Raw genomic sequence first — 25,304 nt, forward strand, 5'->3', positions numbered from 1 at the left:
AAGACAGGGTCTAAATCAAAAATGAACTTAACCATCCAACAAATAACGTTCAACATAAAAATTTGCTTATTGCTCCTGTCACAGATAATATATTTACATTAAACCCTCTTTTTTAGGTTTTGAAAAACGGAACCTGGAATTAAATCTAGGTCTGTGAGTATATTTTAAATATTTGCACACTTTAGGTAGATATGCTGAGGCTGTAAAGGATCAAGATCAAAGATTCTATAGTCTAGCCAGTTCACATGTAGGAAATGCAAACTTGAAAACTTCGTAAGGATTTACAAGTTTTATTTTAGGGTTACGTTAAGTTATTCACAGAATCATAGAATCACGGAATGGTTTAGGTTGGAAAGGACCTCAAGGCTCATCTAGTTCCAACTCCCCTGCCATGGCAGGGACACCTCCCACTAGACCAGGTTGCTCAAGGTTCCATCCAACCTGGCCATGAACACTTCTAGGGATGGAGCATCCACAACTTCCTTAGGCAACCTGTTCCAGTGTCTCACCATTGGTCTTGATTTACAACTTTTCTAAAATAGATTTCAATCTAAGAAAAAATATGAATATCATAAATATGAATTACGAGGTAAGCCCTACAAAACCTAAAATCATACAGTTTTATATAAGCCTTCAAACCGCAGACACAATTGTAGCTTTCTTGGTAGTTGCTAATGTCACAAACATGCTTACATTGCCTAGTTACTACACGTGTCTATATTGAAGTTACTTTCTGTCAGAGCAATACGTACACTCTTGATAGGACATTTTGGGACAATTATTATATTAGTTATTATTCAGCCTCTGCCCTATTGTGTTCTTATATCACCTAAGTTAACTATGATCACCTAGAAGGTGCTGAAAACACAATATCGCCGTGTGTGTGCATCTAGCAGACTATAATTGCCATATATGAAAAGAAAAGTTATAGCTTATAAGGACATGAATATATTCTGTATTTTTTTCCATTTACCATTTAGCTGATAATCTTATGATATTGTCTTGTGATAACCTAGATTCATAAATATTTTAAGTAAATTTGGTACAAACGAGATAAAAATCAAGGAGTAGGTGGTAGCATCTAATTTTAAATCTCGAAGCAGCAGCCTTGGTTTGTGTCTGGCCCTAATATTAAGACTTCAGAAGGAATAAACAGATCTACTGATTGATAGAACCTCTGGCTTTTCATAAGTGTTAAGATTTCTATTTTGTTATGGCTGTTATTATAATTTCATTATGTCCTCTAGGACAGATATTTTTTCAAAAAAAGCTGTAACAGGATTCAGCACTACCATTATGGAGTTATGATCACAGCTTTAGCGTTAAGCGACTTGCTTTGTTTTCCAGTAGTTTCAGGGATTCAGTGTTTCTGTTCAGAATATCTTTTTCAAAATCACAAAAAAAATCATGGCTATAATAGAAGGCACTTTCTGAGAATTTATAAATAGATCTGTACTGTTCATTTATTAATTTAAATGAAGACAAAATTTTTTTGACGATAACTGTTCATCAGCTACCAAGCACTTCATTTGTCTTCTATAATATTTGTACAGGACAGTCATGAAAATTTCTGTGATTAAAACTCATGGACTTTTTTTTTTTTTAATAAACTACATTTGATTTTTAAAGGCATTTTTTCCTTGCCATTAGTCATTCTGTTTCCTCTTTCTTAGATCCTAATGTTCTCCTAGAGAAAATAACAGTCAGCTTGGGTCTCTTTCAAAATGACTGATGATTCCCATTTATGTGAACAGAGGCACTTTGTTGTTATCAAAATGGCAACCGCCTCTATTATGCTCTAGCTGAAGGAATCCTGTAGTATTTATAAAGTCTGGCCATGGCAGTCATGCTGAAAGAGGACAAGTCCTTGGGAGTTTCTCAATAAACAATGATTTTATGAAACAACCCTTGAAAGCAGATAAGCATTAGGTTATAGAAAATAATGACAGTTTTTCCAGGTTTTTCCAGTTATCTTACATTATGAGGACTAGTTATCAAATAAGACAGATAGCAAGAACCACCATCATGACAAAACACAAAACCATATACTTTAAATTACTTAAATTCTACTCTACAAGTATAGACACAACTACATACTCATACTTACAAAAGTACAATAAAGAATATAATTATTTTTCTATACTTTTATCATGTATTTTCCTATCTATTCTATTACTCTCTGCATGTCCTGAGTTAACAGTGACTGTGATGAGGATATATACACATTCCTGTAGTGTTTTTTTACCCTTTTTAGCAACATGCATTCTCAATGTTGATTTGATTCCATTTTAATTGCAGAAATTAGAAAACTCTTTATATGTGTGTTTTTTTTTTTTTAATAAATCACTATGATGCAAAGCTACCAGATTCTTATTTTAAAAGATAAGTCCTGATTTGAGGATTCATACAATAAACAAACCAATTATTTTATACTTAGAAATACTGACATACTGACACATACCTTGACTTTTTCTAAGTGATCCTGCAGAGAGTCAATTAGCAGATCGCCCACTGGCTGCCAGGATCCTTTGAACACTTCAGCCTGGCGCAGTTTCAGGTCCAGTTCATCCATTGCCTCTTGAAGGCCCTGCAGTCTTTCAAGAGCATCATCTATCTTCTTTTGCCAATCAGCAGACTGTAGATTCAGCTTATCCCACTCAGTTCTGACCTCATCTGCTTGCCTTTGGAGAAGTTTAGTGACATTGTGGGCCCTTTCCTCAGGTGACAGCTCTAAATGTGAAAGTTTTTAAGACATATTCTGTCTTAGAAGAAAAATAATTGCCATCCAGGTAAGTTCAAAGCTCAGTAAGAAACTATTCATAAACAAAGACACCTGTGAAATTTATTTTATTAATGTATTCTCACTTGAAAATCTCTTAACAATTTTAAAACTTGCCACCACACAGATCACCAAAATATGCATTTAAGTACATAAAGGCATTTTTCAACTTGCAAGGTGTAGCTAAAAGTTTATCAACTGTGTCCTGATTCAGTAAGATAGCTCTACACATACATAAATATTAATCACTGTGAATCTTTCGCTGCAACTGAGTGGATCTGGGAGCTTCTGTAGCACCAAGACTACAAGTTGAATTTTAGTTTAAATTTCAGACCTCAAATGGGCCTATAGTGGTACACAGGTCCTGAAGGTTTAAAGCCAGTTTCAAAATCTGCTAATAAATACGTATGTCTATTTAGTGCCGCAGTGTTCAGAAGGATCACTAAGGGTTTCTTTCATCTGTATTTTTAGCTTAGTTTCTGAATACTGACATTCAGCGTGGAGTGTAAAAGGAATGCTTTCACAGTGCCTGGCAGAATTTATTTAATCATCACTGATCTTTCCAGCAATGTGTTATTACCCTGCTCTTTCTTCAATTACCTCTTGGTTCTGGGTAGAGCTTCTCCAGTCCCTCCACAGGCTGCTCTGTTAAGAAGATTCGCACAGTCTCAAGCGCACTCCTGATAACAGGTTCTTTTGTTTTCAGCTCCCTCTTGAAAGTCTAAGATATGAAACAAAATTATTGTAAGTGGACATATAATAAAATACTGAGTGCTAGCCCTTGTTTTCCTGAGTTTAAGATCAAAATTTCCAACAACAGCTTCCAACTGTGTATTTCAAGTAGGTAAAAAAGATAAATGTAAAAGACATAATCAGCTTTTACTTACCTGAAATCACATTGTATTCAAAGGAGCAGATATACTGCCAGCATGCTGTGAAGTACCCAGGGTTGCTGGTCAAATTTTCACTGTGAGAAGGATCCCTTTCATTGATCAACGTCAGGGCCAACTCCAAAACCAAGCTGCAAGGGGCAACGATTTGGCTGGCTCTGTATTAGATCATACCAGCACAGCTAAACGGTTGTTGACAGCAAGATTTACCAGAATGTGAAGAAAAATCCACTATATCTCACAGCTACCACTTTGCTACTGCTGCTGCTGGCAACTGTTACCTCTTAAGGAAAAAAAAAAAAAAAAAAGGGGGCCTATTGATATAGACATGTTAACCCATAACAATTATAGCAGAAAAATTTCCAATACATTAAATTGTAACATTCCCGTCTAGTAGTGGTGTAGACGCATCTCTTCCAAAAGTACCTGAACTGAGTTTTGTGAAATGTAGAATCAAGACCAAGGTGAAAATTCAGAAATACAAGCTAGCCTTAGATGTAGGCATGCATGAGTAAAAATTAAAGGGCACAAAGTAGTCCATATGAAACAGCTAATTCCTAGTTGTTTTAATCAGTACTTATTCTCAATTTCCATATCTTTATGTTTAACATTGCTCAGTGGTACGTTCTGCTCCTTTTCAGATCAACTGTATTTCTCCCTTTCATCTCTTCCTTTCCTGTCAGACTTTTTGGCACCTGACTCCTTTCTTGCCTTTTCTTCCTCTTTCCTGTTTACATTTTTCTTCCTTGCTTTTAAAATGACCATGAGATTCTCAAGGTTGGTATTTGAAGTTTTGTCAGACTGCTGAAAGTATACATATTTATGGGGTTTTTTTGGGTTTTGTTTGGTTGGTTTTTTGTAGTTGTTAAAGAGAATTTATGATTCCATTAATCTGAAACCAAATGTTAACCACATAAAAATGCAGATGAAACCTGGCCTGTGGGTTGCATGTTGCATGGGGTCTTTTGCATGTTGAATTGAATTTAGTTAAATGGTCCTTACCACTGTTTTATTTCAACATTCTCTTCTCTATTTATGAAACAATATTGAATGCATACTGTCTTCAAGCAGCATAGAGGTTAAATATACAGATAATTTTAGTGCAGTGTAACACAAAATACTGCAGAAAGGAGAGCCATATGCCATAACTGGAAACCAGATATTTTACTCCAGGGATCTGAAAATTCTTTTAACAACAGAGACATTATATAGGCTTCTAACTATAACATATTCACCAATTCAGTTAAATTAATTATTAAACAAAATTTGTGTTTCTGTGCAAACTAATGAAATATTATAAATTCAATATTTAAAAGTTCATTACACTTTGAATTGTATTTGATGTGAAATGTTCTGTACAGGAAATACCTAACAGAACCGATAATGAGAATCACACCTGCGGTTTATAATATAAGCACTCACAGGTAAAAAATTCTTAATACATTTCGGGAAAGTAAACTTAAGGAAATGACTACGTTATTCTACTATAAATATTTAGATAAACTATTAAGGGATCTAGAACTGACCATAAAGTTTTTAATTGTTAATCAGGAAAATCCTTTAGCAAAGTGCGCTTCCTTGAAGGAAAGAACAAAGCAAAAAAATATTTGTTTTTTGTCATGGACATCAATGGGACCAGGATCCTTTCAGAGTGTATCCGCTATCATAAGGGAGTCTACTGTTTGATTAATATCTGTGATAAATATTTTAAATAACCATGTTTTAAATAACCATGTGAAAATCAACACTGATTTTCACAAATAAAGAAGAGTACTGTATATTAACAAGTAAACTATCATTGGACATTGCTCTGCATAAAAAGTGACTGGGGTTATTCCAGGGTTAAAACTCTTTAACTTAGACATTTTTAGGTTTAGAAATTTTTATAATTCATACTTGACTCTCACATGGAGTGAAACGGAAAGAGGAAATATAACAAGCCTTTTTCATGCCTCCAAATGAGGAAAATCTATTCCTTTAATTAGCCTTTTTGCTCATCTCACATTACATCATTCTGTCCTACTAGAGTGTGACAGGTCTGCAGCACAAGTAAGCCAGCAGGTAGCATAACTTAAAACATTAAAACATTCCCCCATGGACTGTGTGCTTTGTTCTCGTCTGACAGAGTTAAAAGCAACATCAACAGTCATATTGGTTTTTAAACATTACAATTTTATAACAGCGTAAAGATATAACATGCTTTATAAATATCTCCAAAGACAAATTATTTCTCAGAAATGTCTGTGCCCAAACCCAATCAAACAGGAGGGATGTGCACAAAGGTCTGTTCTGCCCACACACACCAAGAGCAGGAAGGAGTCACAGTTATTCCAGGGGAACACAGAATTACATCAATTTATAGGATATTTAAAAGCCAGAAATGCCTTTGAGCTATGTATTTGGGAATGAGTAGCACTGCTGCTGCAGTCAGGTCAAGCCTAGCTATGTACATGCACAAATGAGAAAGACTCAAAATATGTTCTTTCAGCTTGTACTGCTTTTGCATAAAACCATACCAACGAAACACACCTAGTAGCATTATATTTCCAAAAGAGTTTTAAAGCCACATTCCTCCAGTATCTCATGTGCAGCAGAATAAGTATAACATAATCAGATATGCATCTCTCATCCCATAAGGTGCGTGAGCAGGAATCATTGTATCTACCTTCTCAAAACAATACAGAAATGCTAATGGGAACTTTCTGACTTTGTATATTTTGTATTTAGTCACAAATAGAAAGAAGCTCTTTCTCTTTTTTTACAGGAACACAGTGAGCCAATGTGTTAAATGTTTTATATCCCAACTTTTCCATTCTGGACGTTGGAGCTGGTGGATACGATTATAGTCTCTAAATCCCAAGTTTTAGAATAGTACACAGTATGGTGTTAAGATCTATTTACATTTCTTGTTGCCTTCCCTAGTTTTGATCTGCAGGCTTCTACTGAGTGAGTTAAAACATGTTTCAGTATAAGAAATTTAAAAAGGAGACAATGAAAAAACCATCAGATTGAAGCAGTAGCACTGAACGGCACTAAAAATAATGAACGCTCATTTCATACTATCCCATTCCAAAAGATGCTCTTAGTGTATGACGATAAAGCCAGGTTTTCTGATCAAAGTTTTGTTGTGGGATATGTACACACTACCAATAAAAATCATAAGTAGCAATAAAGGACATTTTCTCTTCTTTTGGAAAAATAAAGTCCTATCTAGAACCCTGACAAATACATCTTTATAATAAGCAGACCTTAGGCTGAATTAGCCTAAATGAATGTCTAATTTACGGTTAATGATTTCAGGCTAATTTCATTGAATTCCTTAACTTCTTCCACACTTCGTGGTGATTGCAGAGGAAATCGAACGTGCATAATGTATGACCTGACAAAAAAACAAGTAAACTACTTTATTTAAGTATCTCTATTTGTCAACACTACAGCAGTAATGGCATCCTGTCCACCATTTTCATAATACATATATTGATCAGCTTATCTCAGACCTCCACTATCTCCTCATGGGTGTCCTAAAATCTCTTTAGATGGGGAAACACAGACTGTTTAAATTCAAAGATGAAAATATAAGGAGAAGAGAGTTGCATTAGTAAAACTAACATTAATCTGTGTTATTAGAAAAGCAGATACTTTTGCTTTTAATGGATTTTAAAGAGAAAGCATACAATTAAATTAATTCAAGATGTTTCCCAACCTGAACACTTTTTAAGAAAGGGTTTTGACTTCAATTTTAAAAAAGTAGGTATCAATTGTGCCACCAGAGTGTTGAAGCAAGAATTGTACTCCTTTCTAGGTACTGTTGCAATAGATTTCATGAGAAAGGGTTTCCAGGGAACTGTAAATAATTATGTTCTATATTCATAACTGCTATATATGCTGTTAAATCAGTCACTACACAGAAGATATGGCAACGTTTAAAAGAATGGAAGAACAAGCAGGCTATCTGCATGATGCTTAAGTCACTTAACTGAGAATAACAGTAACATGTACACAGTCATTAATACAAATATAAAACATTATTATGACACTTAGTAAAGCAAAGAAAATGGTAAAATAATTAAATAATATCTTGATGAACAGCGGTAATTATTATCATTGACTAACCCTGCCTCATACACACACACTACATTCTAAAACTTTGGCATAGACACAATTTCTTCAGGTGCCAGAAATTGACAAAATGACCCACTATACATACAAGTTCAAACAAATAGCAGTTATGTGGGTGTATTTGGGATAAATTCCAAACTGTCTTGTCTAAAAAGTACCTCACATTTATAACGCAACAATGATTTTAACTGCATGGAATTCTCTTTTCTCAATTGAGTTCAAGCTCTGCTCTGGCATAGATTCAAGCATTTGAAATTTTCATGTGAATCCTACTCTTAAAATTTTTGAAGTCACTCTTGGCAATTAGGAGCGTTCTAATGATAAACACCAACTTCTTTTCATCTCTGCTATGAACATCTGAGGTATTCCAGATGATCTTCTAAATGATAGGGAGGTTAAATATACTTATTTTTCTTCAAATTACACCCTTAAGAGAAAAAAAATTATCTTGTAACACCACTTTAGAAAAAGGATTCAGGCATAAAATCGTGTTTGCATTCATAATGCCATTTCTCAATGGCAATCAGTTAAACTGCTTATAAATAGTGTTCCCCTGCTGAGACTTTTTCTCTTGTCCAGTGAAGAATTTACCTGGGTTCACTTCTAGCTTTACCTGGCAAAAACAATTCTTCCCAGACGGAAAGACACCGTACTCATATAGGAAGATCAAAGCTGGAAGTTTGGGTTATTTAAAAGATTGGTCAGATGGGGTAGACACTCAGCTTTTTACTGAAGACCGATTTCCAGAGCTGCCTTTCAGGAGAACAAAATGAACAATCAGTAGATTCTTTTTCTCAAGACCAAAATTTAACTACTCTTTACTTTCACGTCCAATGCTCTCAGAGCTAAGTTTTGTTCTTAAGGGTCCCAAAACTCTTTAAAAAAACAGCTTTCCAGTACTATGCTCCAGTTCAAAGCTAGATACTTCTACGCTTGTGGTACAAGCATTGTTAAAAGCATTTTTCTTATGTTCAGAAATGAGCTGAGCTGTTCATTCGGATACAGCCTTTCTGTATTCGCTTCTCTAAAAGAAACTTTTGGAGTAACAGAAAATCCATAGTGTCTAGGGAAAAAAAATACAGCAGAAAAACTCCAAGCTGCAAACATGGATTTTGTCGAGAACGACCTGAAGTTGACAGAGTTCTGCACTGATTGTTTTTCTCTCCTCTGTAAGATATCATTGAAAAGCAGAGAGGGTAACCTAATTTCAAGGATTATGTTTTGTTCTTTTTACCACAGGAAGTCAGAATACCTACAATTAGCAAGGCCTCACATTAAACTACAGAAGTGCTCCAGAACGGGAAAAGAAGCCTTGTTTCTAAAAGGAACTAAAACGTTCTAGCTTTGATACTAGACCTGATGACCAAAGATTTGTGTCTGCATGCATCTGCATGTGGCAGAGAAGATAATCAAAAGCAGAAGTGAGAAGGAGATCTAATTTGTAAAGACACTTTGCACCTATTCATGATACCTTACTTTTATGCAACACTTCTCATCCTTAAAAGTTTTAAACACTTCAGGTGATAGCTGAGTGACAGAGAGATCATTTAGTCCATCACTGAAGTCTTGCCACCTTTATGATGAATTCTGGGAAACTTACTTTCAAATAAGTTATAGAACAATATAAAATATTAAATTTTATGAGGAATAATTTCTCTAGAGGAAAAAATTATTTCTTCGATGTAGGAGGAAAGTTAATGTTTTCAAATACTCAAATATTATTCAGATGACAAAAGTTTTTTTATAACAATTCTATGCAAATCATTCGCTAAGTCTAGTCTTGCTTTGGCTCAAGAGTATTTTTTTTTTGAGAAAGGGTTTGAGTTAATGTCGTGCTGAGTTAAAGTAGCATCTACATTGTTTCTTTCATCCTGATGTTTGGATGGACTTTAAAACTACTTTGTGGAAGTTGCTACAGACAGCTGGCTAGAACAGACCTCAGGCATTTCATATATCTTAACTTTCACAAAGGGAAAGGTAAAAAGGTGGTGCTCCATAAAGTCATGGATGTTTTGGCCTCACTGTTACTGTGAGAATGCTGGAAGTCCCACAGAAAATTTTGTGAGAAAGACACATCCTACACATCACCTTTCCAGAATGAAGACTTAGGAAAAGTGACCAAGGTGCCCCTTGCAGCAAAGCATTATAGTGCCTTAGAAAAGCACTGTGCACTGACAGCGAGATGTTTTTTGTTCATCTTTCTTTTTGGCTTTCTCGGAAATTAGGTAAAGATAGACCCTTGAGAAACCATATTGCCATTACCTCCCATCAGTCTGCTACTGTAGACAAATAGCTGTTTGCTTATGTCAAGCCAAGCCTGGTTTTATATGATATGACTTTTCATAAACTCAGGGTTCCCAATAACTTAAAGCAGCAAGATATGTCATGTTCTCTTTCCAAACTTGATCTTCTCAATATTTGTTCCCAAATGTGTCCTTCAGCATGAGGTAGGACAATCTATTAGAGCGATATTTATAATACAACTACCTTATGAATGGAGAAAACACAGCTATTACAGTTCCAATTTCATTCTATAGTACCATTTCGTATTTCTCCATTAAGCAATAAAATCAGAAATTTAGGAACTTCAGAAACAATACCTTTTGTGGCAAGTTTCACAAACTGAAAGTTACATGTATGCAGCACAATGCTTTGAGAGGATGGTCATTAGTTTTTAGAATATTCTCTTCTCACAGTATTAAGTTGTCTGACTGACAATTTAAATCATTCAATAGAAAATACATTTGTTTGAAATAACTTTTTAGTTGTTACATTGAAATATATTTGGTCACCAAACAGGAGGAAAAACCCTCCCATAATGTCATTATTTTAGCTAAAGACACATGTGGATGGAGGAGAGGAGGGCTAGAATACTACATCCAATTACATTCCAAGAAATGGAATAATGTATAGTGGAGAAATGTCATAATATGAATACTTATATGGTTCATTCCAATCACTATATACATTCACCTTTTAAACATAAGAGGCCAATTTCTTTATATAAGTAAGGTTCCTTGCCCTTGATCTTATACTGTTCTCTGTAAATAAAAAACAAACCCTGACATGGTATTCCTAACTTCCTACTGAATACAGATCTGTCTTAGTGGGTTGAGGTCTGGTTTCTGTTACAGACATTTGGTATTAACTAGTGCTCCCAGGATTAAAGTTTTCATTAGAAACTAACACAAAAGAAAGAGAAGTCTTATCATATGGGCTAGACAGGATTTTATGGAATTCATAAGTGATAGAATAGAAGTTGGGTGTGCTACCCCAGTTACCTTTCATGTGGTTCCCTATTCTTTCTCAGATCAACAGTTCCTCCCCATTTACTGCTTCATTCAGCAATTCTTCAGCTTTATTTTAGGAGGACACTAGTTTCCTAACGGGTTTTCTTATGGCACTGCTAAAAGAGCACCGAAGTACTAGAACTATGAATTCACATTCAGACCTGAATAGACTGCAACGGCACTGCAAATTAAAAGCTGGTTATCTGAAAGCCAACATTAGATTAGCATCAGACAGGTGTGAACAGGAAACATACTTAAAGCATACCTTTACCACAAAAAAAAAATTTGTGAAACTTTGTACGAAAAATTATTCAGCAGTATTGTGTTATTTTGGGGGTTCCTTATTTGGCGGGTTTTAAAAAAAAAACAACTTCCCATACAAGTGTTGGAGTTAGGTTCCTTTTTACTACAAAGCTTAGTTTAGAACAGTCCCCATACGATGCTCTGCTCTTGCCTTTCCATAAGAATTCCCTGATGAAACCAGTATGAGCCATAGACAGTCAGTTATCACAATAGTGTCAAAATGCACACAGTTGTGCATTAGGGCTGATATCAGCCACAGCTATTCTTTTCACCAGTGTTCCCCAAAATCAATAGCAGAATAGGGTTTAAAAAAGTACATATGAAGTTTAAATGTCTGATCTAGAAAAAAAATCAGAACTACTTATTTAATTCTCATATAATATTAGGTTAGTATTTGTTCTGGGCATGAAAACTAGCTCTGTGTGATAGGTCTGTGAAAATGCTGTGTTGCTTTTCAAAGAAGCCAAGCAGCTGGTAGTAAACACGCCCTTTCCAAAAGGCTGATTTTTCAAGCTGTGTTTGAAAATTGTAGCTAGTACTTTCATGCAAGAAGTTCAGTTTTCATTGTCTCTAAAACATATTGTAAAGGGTATCTTACTTTTCCCAACAAGGACTGTTTCATGGAGCACTAACCTGCAAAACAAAAAGCAATGACTGAAAGATCATTTAAAAAAAAATCTCACCCTATGAATATCATTCTGCTTCTGCACAGTGGGAAGATCTCCACCAATGGGTGCTTGCTGTTTTAATTCATCCTCCTTCAATTGCAGCCATGCCAAAAGTTCCTGAAGAGAGAGATGTAAACGCTTCCACTGGTCTGTACTGGCTTCCAAATGGGATCTGAAAGCATGTATTAAATAAAAGATACATTCAGGCATAGTGAAAATAAAAACTAAATTGTACAAGCTTATCTACTGAGAAAGATTCTGGTGTTTCATTAACTCAATGATTTTTAAATAGCTTCAGTAGCTTTGAATTAGATTCTGGCAACACTGATTTAAATTTGGTTCCACAGTCCTGGCCTGAAACATCCATTCTTTTCCCATCTCTCATTCGTTTTGTTTTTTTTTTTTTTTTTCCAGTTTTCCTCCTCAGCAGTGAGTAATAGCTGTGTTGAATTGTCAGTCTCACTAAATGTGCACAAATATTATGCAGGGCTCGCATGAGAGTAACATCGTCGTCACTTAGGATTACTAGGGGATTAATTACCTTAAACGCAGAGGGTAGTTTTCAACTCAGAGAGGTGCAAGCATTTCTTTAAACCACTACACAAACCGTTCAAACTCACACAAGATTCATGTAGTTGCTTAACTTTAAGATAAGCGTACCAATGCCACCCTTTCCGAAAAAAAGTCACAAGGAAATCGTTAAAACCAATAGAATCCTCTTACCCTACACGAATGTCTGTGCCATTTGGACAGAAGTGTGAATGAAACTATTGGAATCACTGGAAAAATTAAAAGACAGAATGCTACTTTATGCAAACAAGGTCTCCATCATAAGGACATCTTCTAAATATTTCCTCTGTGTACATAAAAATGTGGGTTTTTTAATACTGGGATCAAGTACTGAGCTACTCATTTTCAGCATGTATTTTCCATGGAGAGAAAATATGTGACTGAAACATCACTGGGCTGATAAGATCTTCCATTTTGTTTATTCCACAGATAAAGCACACTAAAATTTTGTTTTTCTAGACTCATGGATATGCTGGTTTTTTAATTGCTGGTTAGGAAGAAATTCCTGATTCACAACATAAGTGAATATAACTAATTCACGTAACGTAACAATTCCTCTTAGTAGTTCAAACCAAAAGCAGTATTACATAACAGTAAAGCGATAAAAGGTACCAGAAAATAAAGACAGATTTTCTATTATTTAATCTATTTTCTGTTTAAGCTGTTTATTTCCAGCTTTGTTCCTATAATATTTCTTCTTTTTCAGTGATTGCTCATAAACCCACATATTTTTTGACAGTGAAAATTCTACCCCTTATCTCACATAGAATGGCTGACGTGGCTTCAGCTGTGTGGTGCTTAGTTGCTGGTTGGGGTTAAACCATGACAATCGTCTATAAGGAAATGTGATACATATGGACTCAGTGTTTTGCAGACCTTATTACTTAGTTTGGATACAGAAATGTAGAACTGCTGAAGGTAAGTGCTGTTGTATTTCTTTGAAATGCTCTATGAATCCTGTCTTCTTTCCAACCTCTTACACCAGGTATTGGAGTGGCAAGGAAAGAGAAAAGAAAGGGACAGGTTAGCCATAGGCTGACAAAAAGCTCATCTGCTCTGGCATGTGAGCTGATGGAAAATTTTCTCCTTTTTCAAACTTAAAGGCTACGTGGGAGGGACACACAGACCTTGCTGCCTTTTGATCTCTGCTCTCCCAGGGCAGCCGTGGGCTGTGGCAAAACTGCCTTGCAGCAGGCACTGCTGGAGGAGGCCACCCCTGCAGACAGCGAGGGCTGGGGAAGGCCCAGGATGCCTCTGAAAGCAGTGAGGCAGGAGAGAAGCCGGGATATGGTATGGGGAGGTGCAGAAGGCAACAGCCAGAGCAAGGACCCCAGGGCTTTTTGAGGGGACATAGTCGAGGAGCCAAATTTCTGGGTCAGGTTAACACCTGTCTCTCATGTTTATCTCTGCAAATGCAAGCTTCCACCTCCTCCAGAGAAGGACAGCCACTGGAGGCAAATGCTAGGGTCTTAACTTCTTCCCTGCTTCCCCAGGTCTGGCTTTACAGGGAACAAGTGCAAAAAGAGTGACACAAAGCAGTTTTGTTATAGCTTTGTGCTCTGATCTTTCCCAGTTTGGTGAGTGTTTTCCTGAAACCCATCTTATTCCACTCTTCATTCAGCTTCGGGAATATATGTTTGTCTGTGTGCATGCTAGTGTACATTATATAATATCTTCGTATATTTATAATTGTTCAAGCATATGCAAACCAGATAATAGGAAATCAGTTTTAGAAAATTAGTTAGTTATAAGAAAGTGTTTATTAGGGTACACTGTACTGACTTATCAGAATGAAGGGTAATAATGGAAATGAACTTGGCTTCTCCTGAAACCTACCATACATTTTATCCAACGGATACTAACCATCTAAGCCGAGTGACGGCGTGGGTCTTCTGTGTCAGCAGCCTAAAACTTATGCTAAATAAGGAGACTTGTGGGACTGATGCCTGATGAACATTTCATGTGCCTGCTCTTATACCTCTTCTGTGTAAACATTACCAGTTATGATGAAATCCATTCCATACTGTGTGGTGGAAAGAAATAACTCCAAGCAGGTAGACTGAGAACAGCCTGTTCATTCAGTCTGGTGGCCGGCAACATTTAAACTGACTGTCTTAGAAGTTAAGAATTGTTTCTTATCCTAATCAATAAGTTGTTGAACACCTTAAGCATTTATTTGAAACAAATATTTTAAAGACGAAGTCTGTTGCCTTAAATGTTTACTGCAAGAGGTCAGTATGATATAACTAGGGTTACTATTTCTGACTTGATTAATGGTAGCAATACATTAAACTGCAAAAAATGAAAGTCAGTAAGTCCCATATATTTAATTACTGATACGTGGCCTTCTGACTGCTTTTCTTATCTCAAACATCACTGCATTTGGGCAAGTTCATGGGTAAAAGGCATGTGAAGAAAAAAGAACATCTTATAGAGACTTTGAAGGGTTATATCCCTCTTCTTTCTCCTCAGAAAAAAAAAAGAGGAATGCGTTTCTCTTTTTCTTTACCTACCAATATCTTTTCAACCTCACATCCTTCATTTATATTTAATGATTGATGTTATGAAGATGGCTTTTGTCATTACACAGACTGACCTCCCTCAGGCCCTGAGCTGAAAAAAGCTAATATTTCATACATTGAGAAACATTTCTGCCTTTTGCTGCCCTCTGAACTACCAGCAACACACACCAAGAGAGCAAAAGAAAAAAATGCCTGAGACTGAATGCAATAGAACCATGTTGCCTATTGTAAATGTCATATTTCTAAAGAGAAGCTTCCTGGACAATTTTCTTTTTACAAGAAAACTTCAGCCCGTTGAAGCCTGCACTCCACTTCATCGTTTGTAACATTACCATTTATTATCTTTTTCTTGCAAGCAGATGTTTTTCCTCTCATGACACTACCTATGGATTTCTTTTACCCCTGGATTTTACTTGGTAATTCTGTCCGCTCTCCAGACAACAGCTAAAATCTTAAATAACTGGTCATCTCATTTGCAAGGCTATTCTTAGTTTTGCACTGGAAACAGTAGCCTTAGAAATAAAGCTTATCATGAATATAGGTTTTTTTAATCACTTTCTTTCACGACTCATTGGTAAGTCATACCCAGCTCTAGAAAAAACCTACTTTTAGAGGGGACATTTTCAGAGGGAGTTACTGTTTAAACATGCTAATCTCTCCTTCTGTAATTACAAAATCTCATCATATGCCTCAAAACCTAATCCTCTACTATCATTTTTACACCAAAAAACCTAATCATTCTTACAAGGTTAAGCCAACATTCAAAATAGCAAAAATCATTTCAAATTTGACAAAAACAGTGCTATCAGAAACAAAATTAAACCTTTTTATTGGCAAAATGCAGCATTCTGTCTTACACACTAACGATAAGCTTTCACTTATGTTCAGGTCCTACCTAATGTTTAGAGATTTCTTCCTAAGATCACTCCATCTGAGATTCATGTTATCCAGACGTCTCTGCAACAGGGCTGCATCCTCAGAGCCTTCAAGGGACCTCAGGATTTTCTGCCCATTTTCATCCAGGTTGTGAAAGATATCAGTATGAGCATCAATTTCCACCTGTAGTTCCTATGGAAGCAATAGAAAACAATACGTGTGATTTCTTACAAAATCATAGAAACTATGGCTCCTCAAAAGAGTGGAAAAATCCGCAGTGCAACACAGAGTTAGCACAGATTTTGATTACTCCTTTTATGGCAATATTGTGTACTGTATACACAGCCATGTTTCCTTTTCACATGAAGGCCATTTACACTGAATAACTACCTTTTTTACATACAGACCATATTGAACAAAATTTAGAAAGTTAAAAGTCTAGCCTCTGACAGGCAACAAAGCAAGGACAAGATACATTTACTGCGCTGATGAGGGACCCCCCCTCCCCAAAACCCTCAGGATCTCAGGTAAATCTGACCTTCACATGGTATGTTTTCCTGTGCAACATTTTCAGTTTGAGCTGGGGACTGCAACACCGGTCCTGCTGCATGGCCATTCCAAGAAATCTACGCGTCTGCAGCAGCCGAGCTTTAAAATGCCAAGTTCCCTTACATTCTGTTGACAGAACGCATTTTGGAGCACAGGCCTCAGCAGTCAACAGCAATAAACAGCCACTTTGTGCTATATCAAAACACTGGTCAGGGCCATGGCTGTAGGAGGCCCTGAGAATAGCAAAGACCTAGAATATGCAACTGGCAGCTCATGTTGAACAGCCAACTTTTCTTATCACTTCGTAACTGCAGGCCAGCTCTTCATTTTCAATTCATTTTTCCCCCCTCATTTTTAGCATGGCTGTTTCTGCCAAAAGAACATTCTTTAGAGAGCTGCCTGGTACCAGCATTCCTGCCTGCCCACACACTCAATGCAGCCTTTGTATGTTGGCTGCCCTTCTCCAAGACGTTTGCATGCTGCAGCTCCACAAGGTCAGATTCGTTCGCAGAGAACAGTGGTTGAATCAAGCTCTTTTAAAAGAATAAAAATGAAAATCATAATAATAATTTAAACACATACATACATGAGTACACACATACTCTATATGTAGCCACATACACACAAAGGTACTTTTACTTTCAAACAAAGAAGCACACAGAGACACAAAGAAAATTACTTAGTGATAAAGCTCCGCATTTTCTCTTGGGATGCTTGGGCACTAAGATTTCTGGTTGTGGTTTCTTACTGCCTGAAATGGGAATACTGGGGATGAAGTGTGAAAGGGGAAATTATTTATGGCATTTGAAAGCAAGACCCAGCACTAACTGAGCATCACAGATAGTCCCAAATGGAAATCTGTTGTAATTTTCTTTAGAAGAATGACTTTGAAGGAGGGGAGCACATAACGTGTGTACTTGGTGTGTTCCTAATTGAATCGGTTCTATTTGATATTTTGACTGCAATGTTAGCTGCACTGAATCATGAGTAGATTGTCCTTATTCACCTACTGCTGTTCCAAATGTCGTTTGCTGTCCTTTACTGGATACCTATTTCTTGCACAGCAATGACTAATGCTGTATTTGGAGCAATTTTAAAGAGGACTAAGAATGTCTTTGGTACAGTATAGGAGTTCTTATCCAACTATTTTACTTCATCTATGGTCATCCTACCAGTAAAGTACTTAGGAATGAGTGTGGAATACATCAGAGGCAATTCTGCAGAATTCAACTGTATTACAAATACTGTATTTATTTATTGATGTTAAACAGACAATTTAGATTTTTAAAAATGCCATTATTAAGGTACATAACCATGTATAGTATTCCCTTACTTGAAAATCTGTACTTTATTTCAAGTCTTAATGTTCCTAGCTTCAGCTTCCAGCTGCAACATTTTATTTTTGTTTGCTTGACTGAAGAATATGCTATTATCAAATTTCTTTCTCTTCATGTATGCATTTGGAGATTTGATTTAAGCTATGTTAAGAGTCACAAACCTGATGTAAACAGGCAAAAGAATACGTAAGAAAGGATAAAGGTCACCGTAAAAAAAGTTAACTTTTAATGTCTGTATGCTTTTAAGGTCCTTCCGTGTTTAAAAATGGATAAATCTATTGCTGAATGAAAGAATTATCACATGTGTTACGTGCTGCACAAAATGCTGCATTTTTAGGGTGGTGTTGGAAACAGCTGGCTTTTCCTCAGCAAGAACACGTTCCATGAAACATGTACATTGAATAACTATTCACAGTAGGAACCTAACAAACCTATGCCCTCTTGGTGTTTTACCACACATACACTGGTAGCATTTTATGACACATAATTTTTAAAAAAATGCACTTCCTTCCACATTTTTCTTGTTTTTTTTAGAAAAAGTGTCTTGTAGTCTACACGTTCCATGCTTTTCTCCTGACACATACATACTTTTGAAAAGGAAATCAAGCCATATCCTTGTTGTTTCAGAATACTACGTAGTGTCACAACAAATCTGGACAGTTAGTTAAATGGACAACAAACACAAAAGACTAAGTAGTCTTATCAAAAACTTAGTATTGAGACCTGATTCCAAATTACCTGTGTATACTGCACTTCTAATGCTCCTAAAAGTAGTTTGTTCCAGCTATGCAGGAAGCCTACACTGACAAAGAAGCAAGACAACAACAAAGATATTTACTCCATTTTGGTTCGTTCAGATCCTTTCTTTGTGATTCCTTCACATCCCAAGAGAAGCAGTACGCACACGAGAAAAAGACCTAGACACCTTTTATTTGTTTTCTGAAATAAGTAATTGCCATGTTTCAAAAATACAAGTGAAAGATCAATATGAACTAGATTCTTTTTCTTGACAAGAATATAGCAGGAAGATCTATTTCATCTCAAACTGCTAAGATACTTGCAAAAGTATACAGTCATTATACATCATACCAAGAAGCACAGAATATAGACTAAGTATAGACTATTTATTTCATTTTCATCTTTTCATTTGTATTCAAACATATGGAGGAACTGCAGAGGACGAAAAATCAATCCTGGTATAATTCTACTGGGTTTCAGTCAGACTTGAGTCTACGGTGCATTTTTGCTGCAGTGGTTATTACTGAGGCTGTGTGGAAATAGATTCCCTCAAAAAGAGCAGATAGCAAAATGAAAAACATCTTTTTAATCACAAATTACTGCTTAGAGTGAGCTGAGTGGCTTAGAAAGAACTGCAATTCAATCAAGCACAGCTTTGCCTAAGAATTTGAGTGAAATCCTCCTTTATTAAGATGAACTATAAAGTTAGATGATAAAAGGTACTGTAATATGCGTTCCTACAAACCTTGCTGAATAGCTATTATAGGTTTCTACACATCTTAAAAATGTGTATTTACATTATTATACTGTATAGAATAAGTCTAGAACTAACTCACAGAACTAAGAATGATAAAGAGATGAAATAAACTTGTCTGAGGGAACTGTCTTCTTAGACAAAACAGGGTGAGGAAATCTGCTCTGGCTGTTTTGCTTCTGTCCTGAGCCCTTGAATTGAAACCTCTACACATGATTTCAGGGGAGAAGTATATTAAAGCTGTAAGACAACACACCCAGTACTGACATAAAGGTAGGGGATGGACATATTTCTCACTTGCCCAACTCAGTTCTCCCCCTTGGAAGTGCTGCTAGCATTCCCCATAGGAGCACACAACCTTCCTGCCCTAATCGTCTTGGCAGGTAAAAGAAATTCACCTGTGGCTCCACATGTTTTATTTTACACAGAGCCTTGTAAAACACAGCAGAGCTGTTGCTGTGAAACTAGTGCATTGAAAGTCCTCTCAGCCTCCACATAACAGAGATAGTCCTTTAAGAATTCAATATGGTTTGAGATACTTTATCAGAAATAATTAATCAGTGTCAATATCCTTCATATCCCACATGCAATATATAGTCATGACCTATAAAGGTCATAAAGCATGGCGAAATCTGCCATTATTTTGGCAATATATCAGAGCACAGTTGGTAGGCTGGAATTAAATGAAGTCCTAGAAATAAAGGAATTAGATAGACTAGTTGGACTATAAAAGAGTCAGACTAAGACACGGAAATTAATGCATCACAGCTGACAAATATTTATCTCTTAGACATGGTAAAAACAAAATTAATTTTGTAATAATTTAAAGAAATTAAAGCACTCAAATCCTTTTCTACAAGCTCAGTTCCATCTTTGGAGTTGTGCTTTTAATTTCCAGTGAAGCATTTTACATTTTCTAGGTACTGTACAAAGTTATTAATAAAATAAATGGCATTAATCGAGGTATGGGGGCTCACAAAATTAAAGACATCACCATCTGTTTAAAGGAAATCAACATAGAGGAAAAAATTGACCTTTACTGTCAGGAATTTAAAAAAATAAAGTCAGTCGGTATAATTGCACACGTACTCAAAGCATCAGCACGTAGTACCTGTGTGGCCATACATAGTTCAGAAGAACTAGTCTTTACAGAACTTTTTCTGTAATGCTAATATTGAAATAGCTAGAAAAGCTATCATGAAATTACTCAAAACAAAACAAAGATCCTACATCTCTATAATTGCTCTCCATCTGTGTAGATAGCTGAACTAATCATCCCCTTTTTTTTTTTTCTTAACAGAGTATATTACATTTCCCCTAAATTCTGGAAAATTCCCCTGAACATTTTAAATATCTTAAATTTGTAGCATATTTTCTTAAACCTCTTATACTGTACAAAAATCATGAATAACGTAATTCCTCCCTTTTCTCCATTTTCCTTTTTTCTCTTTTTCTACTTTCTTTTTTCTTCCTTCTCCTTTAGCTTTCTACTGCTTTCTTCCCTTCCTCGCTTGCTATTTTTTCCTCCTCTCTTTTCCTTCCTCTCTTTTTGTTCCTTTCCCTCTTTTCCTTCCTCTTCCATTCTTTCTTCCCTTCCTCTTTTTCTTTTCCATTCTGCTTTCCTCCCTTCCTTTCCCTTCCTATCTTTCCCTCTTTCTTCCTTTCTCTATTTTTCTATCTTTTTTCTACTTCTTTTTCTTCTTTTTTCTTTTTTCTTCTTTCTCCATTTTCCTTTCCTGCCTCTTTTTTTTTTTTTTTTCTTTCCCCCCTTCTTTCCCCTTCTTTTCCCTCTCCTTTCCTTTGTTAAAATACAACCTTCTGTGATTTAAAAATGTATTTTTATGTTCTTTTGTGGTGATCTCAAAACTTCTCAAGAAGGTGGGTTTCTTTCTGGCTTTGTTTTGCGTTTTCAGTGGTTAAACATCATTTCAGGTGCCTGTAGAAGGCAGAACTTAGAAACCTGTTTCAAACCAGTATTTTTTTTTTTTTTTCTAACAATACTACTGAGGAAGGCACATCTATAAAGAATAGATTTCTGCTCTATGGACTTGGAGTGGATAGAGTAGCTCTTAGGGCTTGGCATAGTCTGTGAATTATTACCAACAGGGGAGTTAAGCTTTGAAGGTGTCCCCTTCAAAGTTGTTGGGTTTTTTTAACCTCCTTATGGGTTCTACTGATACTGGAAATCGAATCACTGTCTGTATTTTGCAACTCTGTCCAGCACAGTTTAGGGACTGGATTTCAAATTAATTATCCTACTTGCTTTTATTTAATTACATCTAAATTCCTGCAAATTTCTGATCCTGCCTAAAGCATTAAACTCTGTGTGAGTTTTCAGACAGTATGAGACTTTTTTTTTTTTTTTCCAATGGCCCTACAGACTCCAGCAGCCTTTGGTGGCACAAAGATCCATGCACATGGCACCTCTTTCAGGATCACAGCTTATTCTTCTGCCTGCTAGACAGAGGAATGGTTTTCTTTGTGTCATAGTTCTGGGATGTTGAATTAATGGCTACAGCACAGCAAGTCAAATGCATTTTAAGCATGAGTGGTAGATTCTGCAAGATGTATTTGATCTATTTCTTTTGTTTCTAGCAACAGAAGGCCAGTTTGCACTACTCTTTATGACAGTCTGTCCTTGTGAGATAGTCATTATCTTCAAAGTATTTGAACAGAAAGAAACATATATCTTTTAAAAACAAAAAAGGCAATTTGTTCTAGACTGAAAATACTATGATTTAGATCAGTGATGGAACAAAACACTGAAGTATTTCTTCCGCTTTGCAAGACACTAATGGTCCAAGTAGAGTTAACTCTTTTAAATGTCATGGTTCTTCTAAGAAATGCTTGTTGGGTTTGGGGATTTTTTTTTTTGTTTTTTTTTTTTTGGGGGGGGGGGTATTTTGTTTTGTTTTCAGATCAAAAGGCAACTAATTCAGATAAGATTTTGGGACCTTCTTTGTTTCCAAACAATCTAACAGTTAGACTCTAACAGTGATGAGCATAAACAGTTGTTATCATGTAGACCACCTTAGCTAACGTAACCAATCTCTGTCACAATGAACAAAGTGTGAAAGAAGCTCTTGGTCCCTCCATCAAGCTTTTAAATCATTTGCTCTCCCAGTCCATAAGGAAAACTTTTATTGGGTCTTAGAATGAGAGCATTTACTGAGCAATTTACATAATGATAAAAACTTCTCAAGTGAGATTTAAAATGTAATTAAAGGGCAGACTTACTGAGTTAAAAGCATTGTTGTGAAATGGCTATACATCATCATGCCACGAAGCCTCCTATTCAGCTAGCCTATGGCATGACCCCAATTCCAGTCTGGTATGATTACATCTCTGAGTTTCATGCTAATGACTTGATTAAAAAGAAAGATAAAAAGGTCTTTTCTATTGGGAAGATAAGCTTATGAATATCATTAAGGCATTTCTAGGTTCCCAACACACTTTTCAAGATAAAAAAGGATAAGAGTTAGTCCTCTAAGAGAGAATCAAATGTTGATGAGTGGAAGCTAAAAGTATAACTTTGCCCTGCAGAAAATGATCTGTGTAAATTGTATCTATCACTGTTAGGGTTCTAAACTCTGCAAGTCCCAGAATTAAGAAGGGACCAAAATTCATATTCGAAGGCTTCTTTCATCTAAAAGAAGATACAAAAGCTTTCTTTAGCAAATTGGGCCCTGTCTTCAGAAAGGATTATCTTCATAAATAGGCAAAGCAACCTTCAATTTAGGTTATTCAGATTGCAAGAGATTACATGGTGCATCTAAGGACGTAGCCATCTCTTGCTGACAGACAGTGACTGTGAAAACATGGTGTGGGCTTCTTCATTTTATTAACAGTGAGCTGCTTGAGCTATAGACTAGTAACTTTTAAGACCACCAACCCAATAATTTGAACATAAGCTTAAGTCTTTATTGTGCAGATCCTCATTCACCGGACTGGCTTTCAGACCTAGCACAAGGCCTTATATTTGTCCCTTGTTCATAGGGAAATAATCAAACAATTGTTTATGAGAACTTTAGCAATTAATTTGTATTCAAATATAATTAAGTATAAATTATTACATAATTCCATGTCATTTGGGGGAGGTTTATGGATTTCTTGCTACATTTCTTGAATGAGAAAAACCCTTAATGACTACTTTCATTTGCATTCGATGAAAATACAAATAAATAGATAAAATAAAGAAACCAATCTTTAAACGTACAAAGCTTTCTACACTTACAGAGGTAGTTTCACTTAGGATTTGATCCAGTCAAATGCTTGCCATTAGGTTAGAGAAGTATAAACTATTCTGGTAATAGTAACTGTAATGGAAATTGCTATTTTTACTGTCTACTTGTATTGTCATTATACCTAGGATGGAAACCCTAATTAGAAAGGAAGAAACATCATGTTAGTTTGAGGTTACACTAAGGCAGAAAAATTCCTAGTAGCCACAGCAATGAAGAACTTTTACTGTATGGTGTAATTATACGATATTTATTTCATTACTATAGCTTGTACTACATTTCAGGGAAGCAAATGCAACAAAGCAAACAAAGCATATGTATTAAAGTGGGAGTTGTGAGTGTTCTGTAAGTCAGAAAATCAGCCACCTCTACTGAGATGTCTAAGAATGGGCTTAGATGTCTGCCTTTGAAAACTCTGTATTTGAGGGTTGAGTGAGGAGGAGGGAAATAGCATAAATATGCATATAGTCATTCACACAATTTTCTGAAAATAACAAACTAGCACATTTTTCTAGATTTTAGAAGGTAGTCTGGCCATAAAAAAATATGCAGGTCCTGACTCCTCTACTTCAATGAATGTCTAATCCCATTACACCTGCACGTTCTGTCATCACACCGATCCTGTCAATCTTTCGGCAACCTTTCCACAGCAAAATAATTATGCTGCTACTTTCAGCGTGTCTAATTTTTCCCTCTCCCCATTTTCCAGAAATGAAACAGTAGCAGCACAAAGGCAGCACCATCCTCTACAGAAATACTTTCTTCCACTCAGTTACTCGGACAAGGTCTGAAAGTCCTGCTGGGCAGTTTGGAGAACATCTACCTCTATTAGTTCCACTGACTTCCCAGTACTTCAGATTAATACTGATTTTCTCTTACAACAAGCAGCCAGAAAGTCTGAACTACACAACTGTCTCAAAGCCTGGAGAAAAATATCTTACCAACATGCAGCTAAAGATACCTTAGATTTGTTCATTATAAATGACTATTCCTAGAAGAAAAATTGTTTGTACATACAAGACTGTATATTTGTGTCACAGAAAAAGATCTAAAGTTTCAATACAGCACGTGTAACAATAAGACATCTCATATTTTACCACCTATGGAATTCATATATACTTTCATCCTTCCTCAAATACACAAACGTATGCAATCTTCTTTCAAACCCTTTCAAAATAAAAATTAAGAGCATTTTATAATTACAAGAAACTATTTTGGTTCTATACATTATCTTAATTCTTTCTGTCAAAAATAATTTTTTCAATCTGTTTTTTCTTTTTAAAATAAATTCTGATATTTCACATTTTTGTTGGTAACATCTTTGATATCTGGGGAAAAGTAATTGTACATCAGTTTCATAACATGATGTCCAATTAGTTAAAACAACATAAAATCTTATTAAAACTAAAGAGAACAATGCAGAACATCAAGCAGAAACTAGAGTCCTCATACATTACACATAATTAAAACTGGCTCAAGCAGAACAATAGCTGTAATGGTTTTAGGGCTCCTTTTAGAAGTTAACATTTTTCCAAAGATAATGAGATTTCAATTAGGAATTTATACTATTTCAGGTGTTAGTATCTACTTAAGTGCAAGATCTGCTGCAGTTAACTGTTCTTAATCAAGGGCAGGTTAAGTGGGAACCAGTGGGCATTATGCAAGAGG

At 35.9% G+C, this 25,304-nt stretch overlaps 1 protein-coding gene across 4 annotated transcripts in view; it reads right to left on the reverse strand.

The window, feature by feature from the left end:
- The window catches only part of DMD (dystrophin), a 1,194,940-nt gene that overhangs the window by 188,368 nt on the left and 981,268 nt on the right, over window positions 1-25,304 (reverse strand). For all 4 annotated transcript variants that reach the window (XM_086469458.1, XM_086469399.1, XM_086469594.1 and 1 more), the window contains 4 exons: window positions 16,037-16,209; window positions 12,065-12,221; window positions 3,380-3,500; window positions 2,462-2,730 (listed from right to left, as the gene is read on the reverse strand). In XM_086469458.1, coding sequence (XP_086325584.1) covers window positions 2,462-2,730; window positions 3,380-3,500; window positions 12,065-12,221; window positions 16,037-16,209 — 720 coding nt within the window. The remainder of the gene's footprint in view (window positions 1-2,461; window positions 2,731-3,379; window positions 3,501-12,064; window positions 12,222-16,036; window positions 16,210-25,304) is intronic.

Source organism: Leptosomus discolor, chromosome 1 (assembly GCF_034619465.1).
Source record: "Leptosomus discolor isolate bLepDis1 chromosome 1, bLepDis1.hap2, whole genome shotgun sequence".
Classification (NCBI taxonomy): domain Eukaryota; kingdom Metazoa; phylum Chordata; class Aves; order Leptosomiformes; family Leptosomidae; genus Leptosomus; species Leptosomus discolor.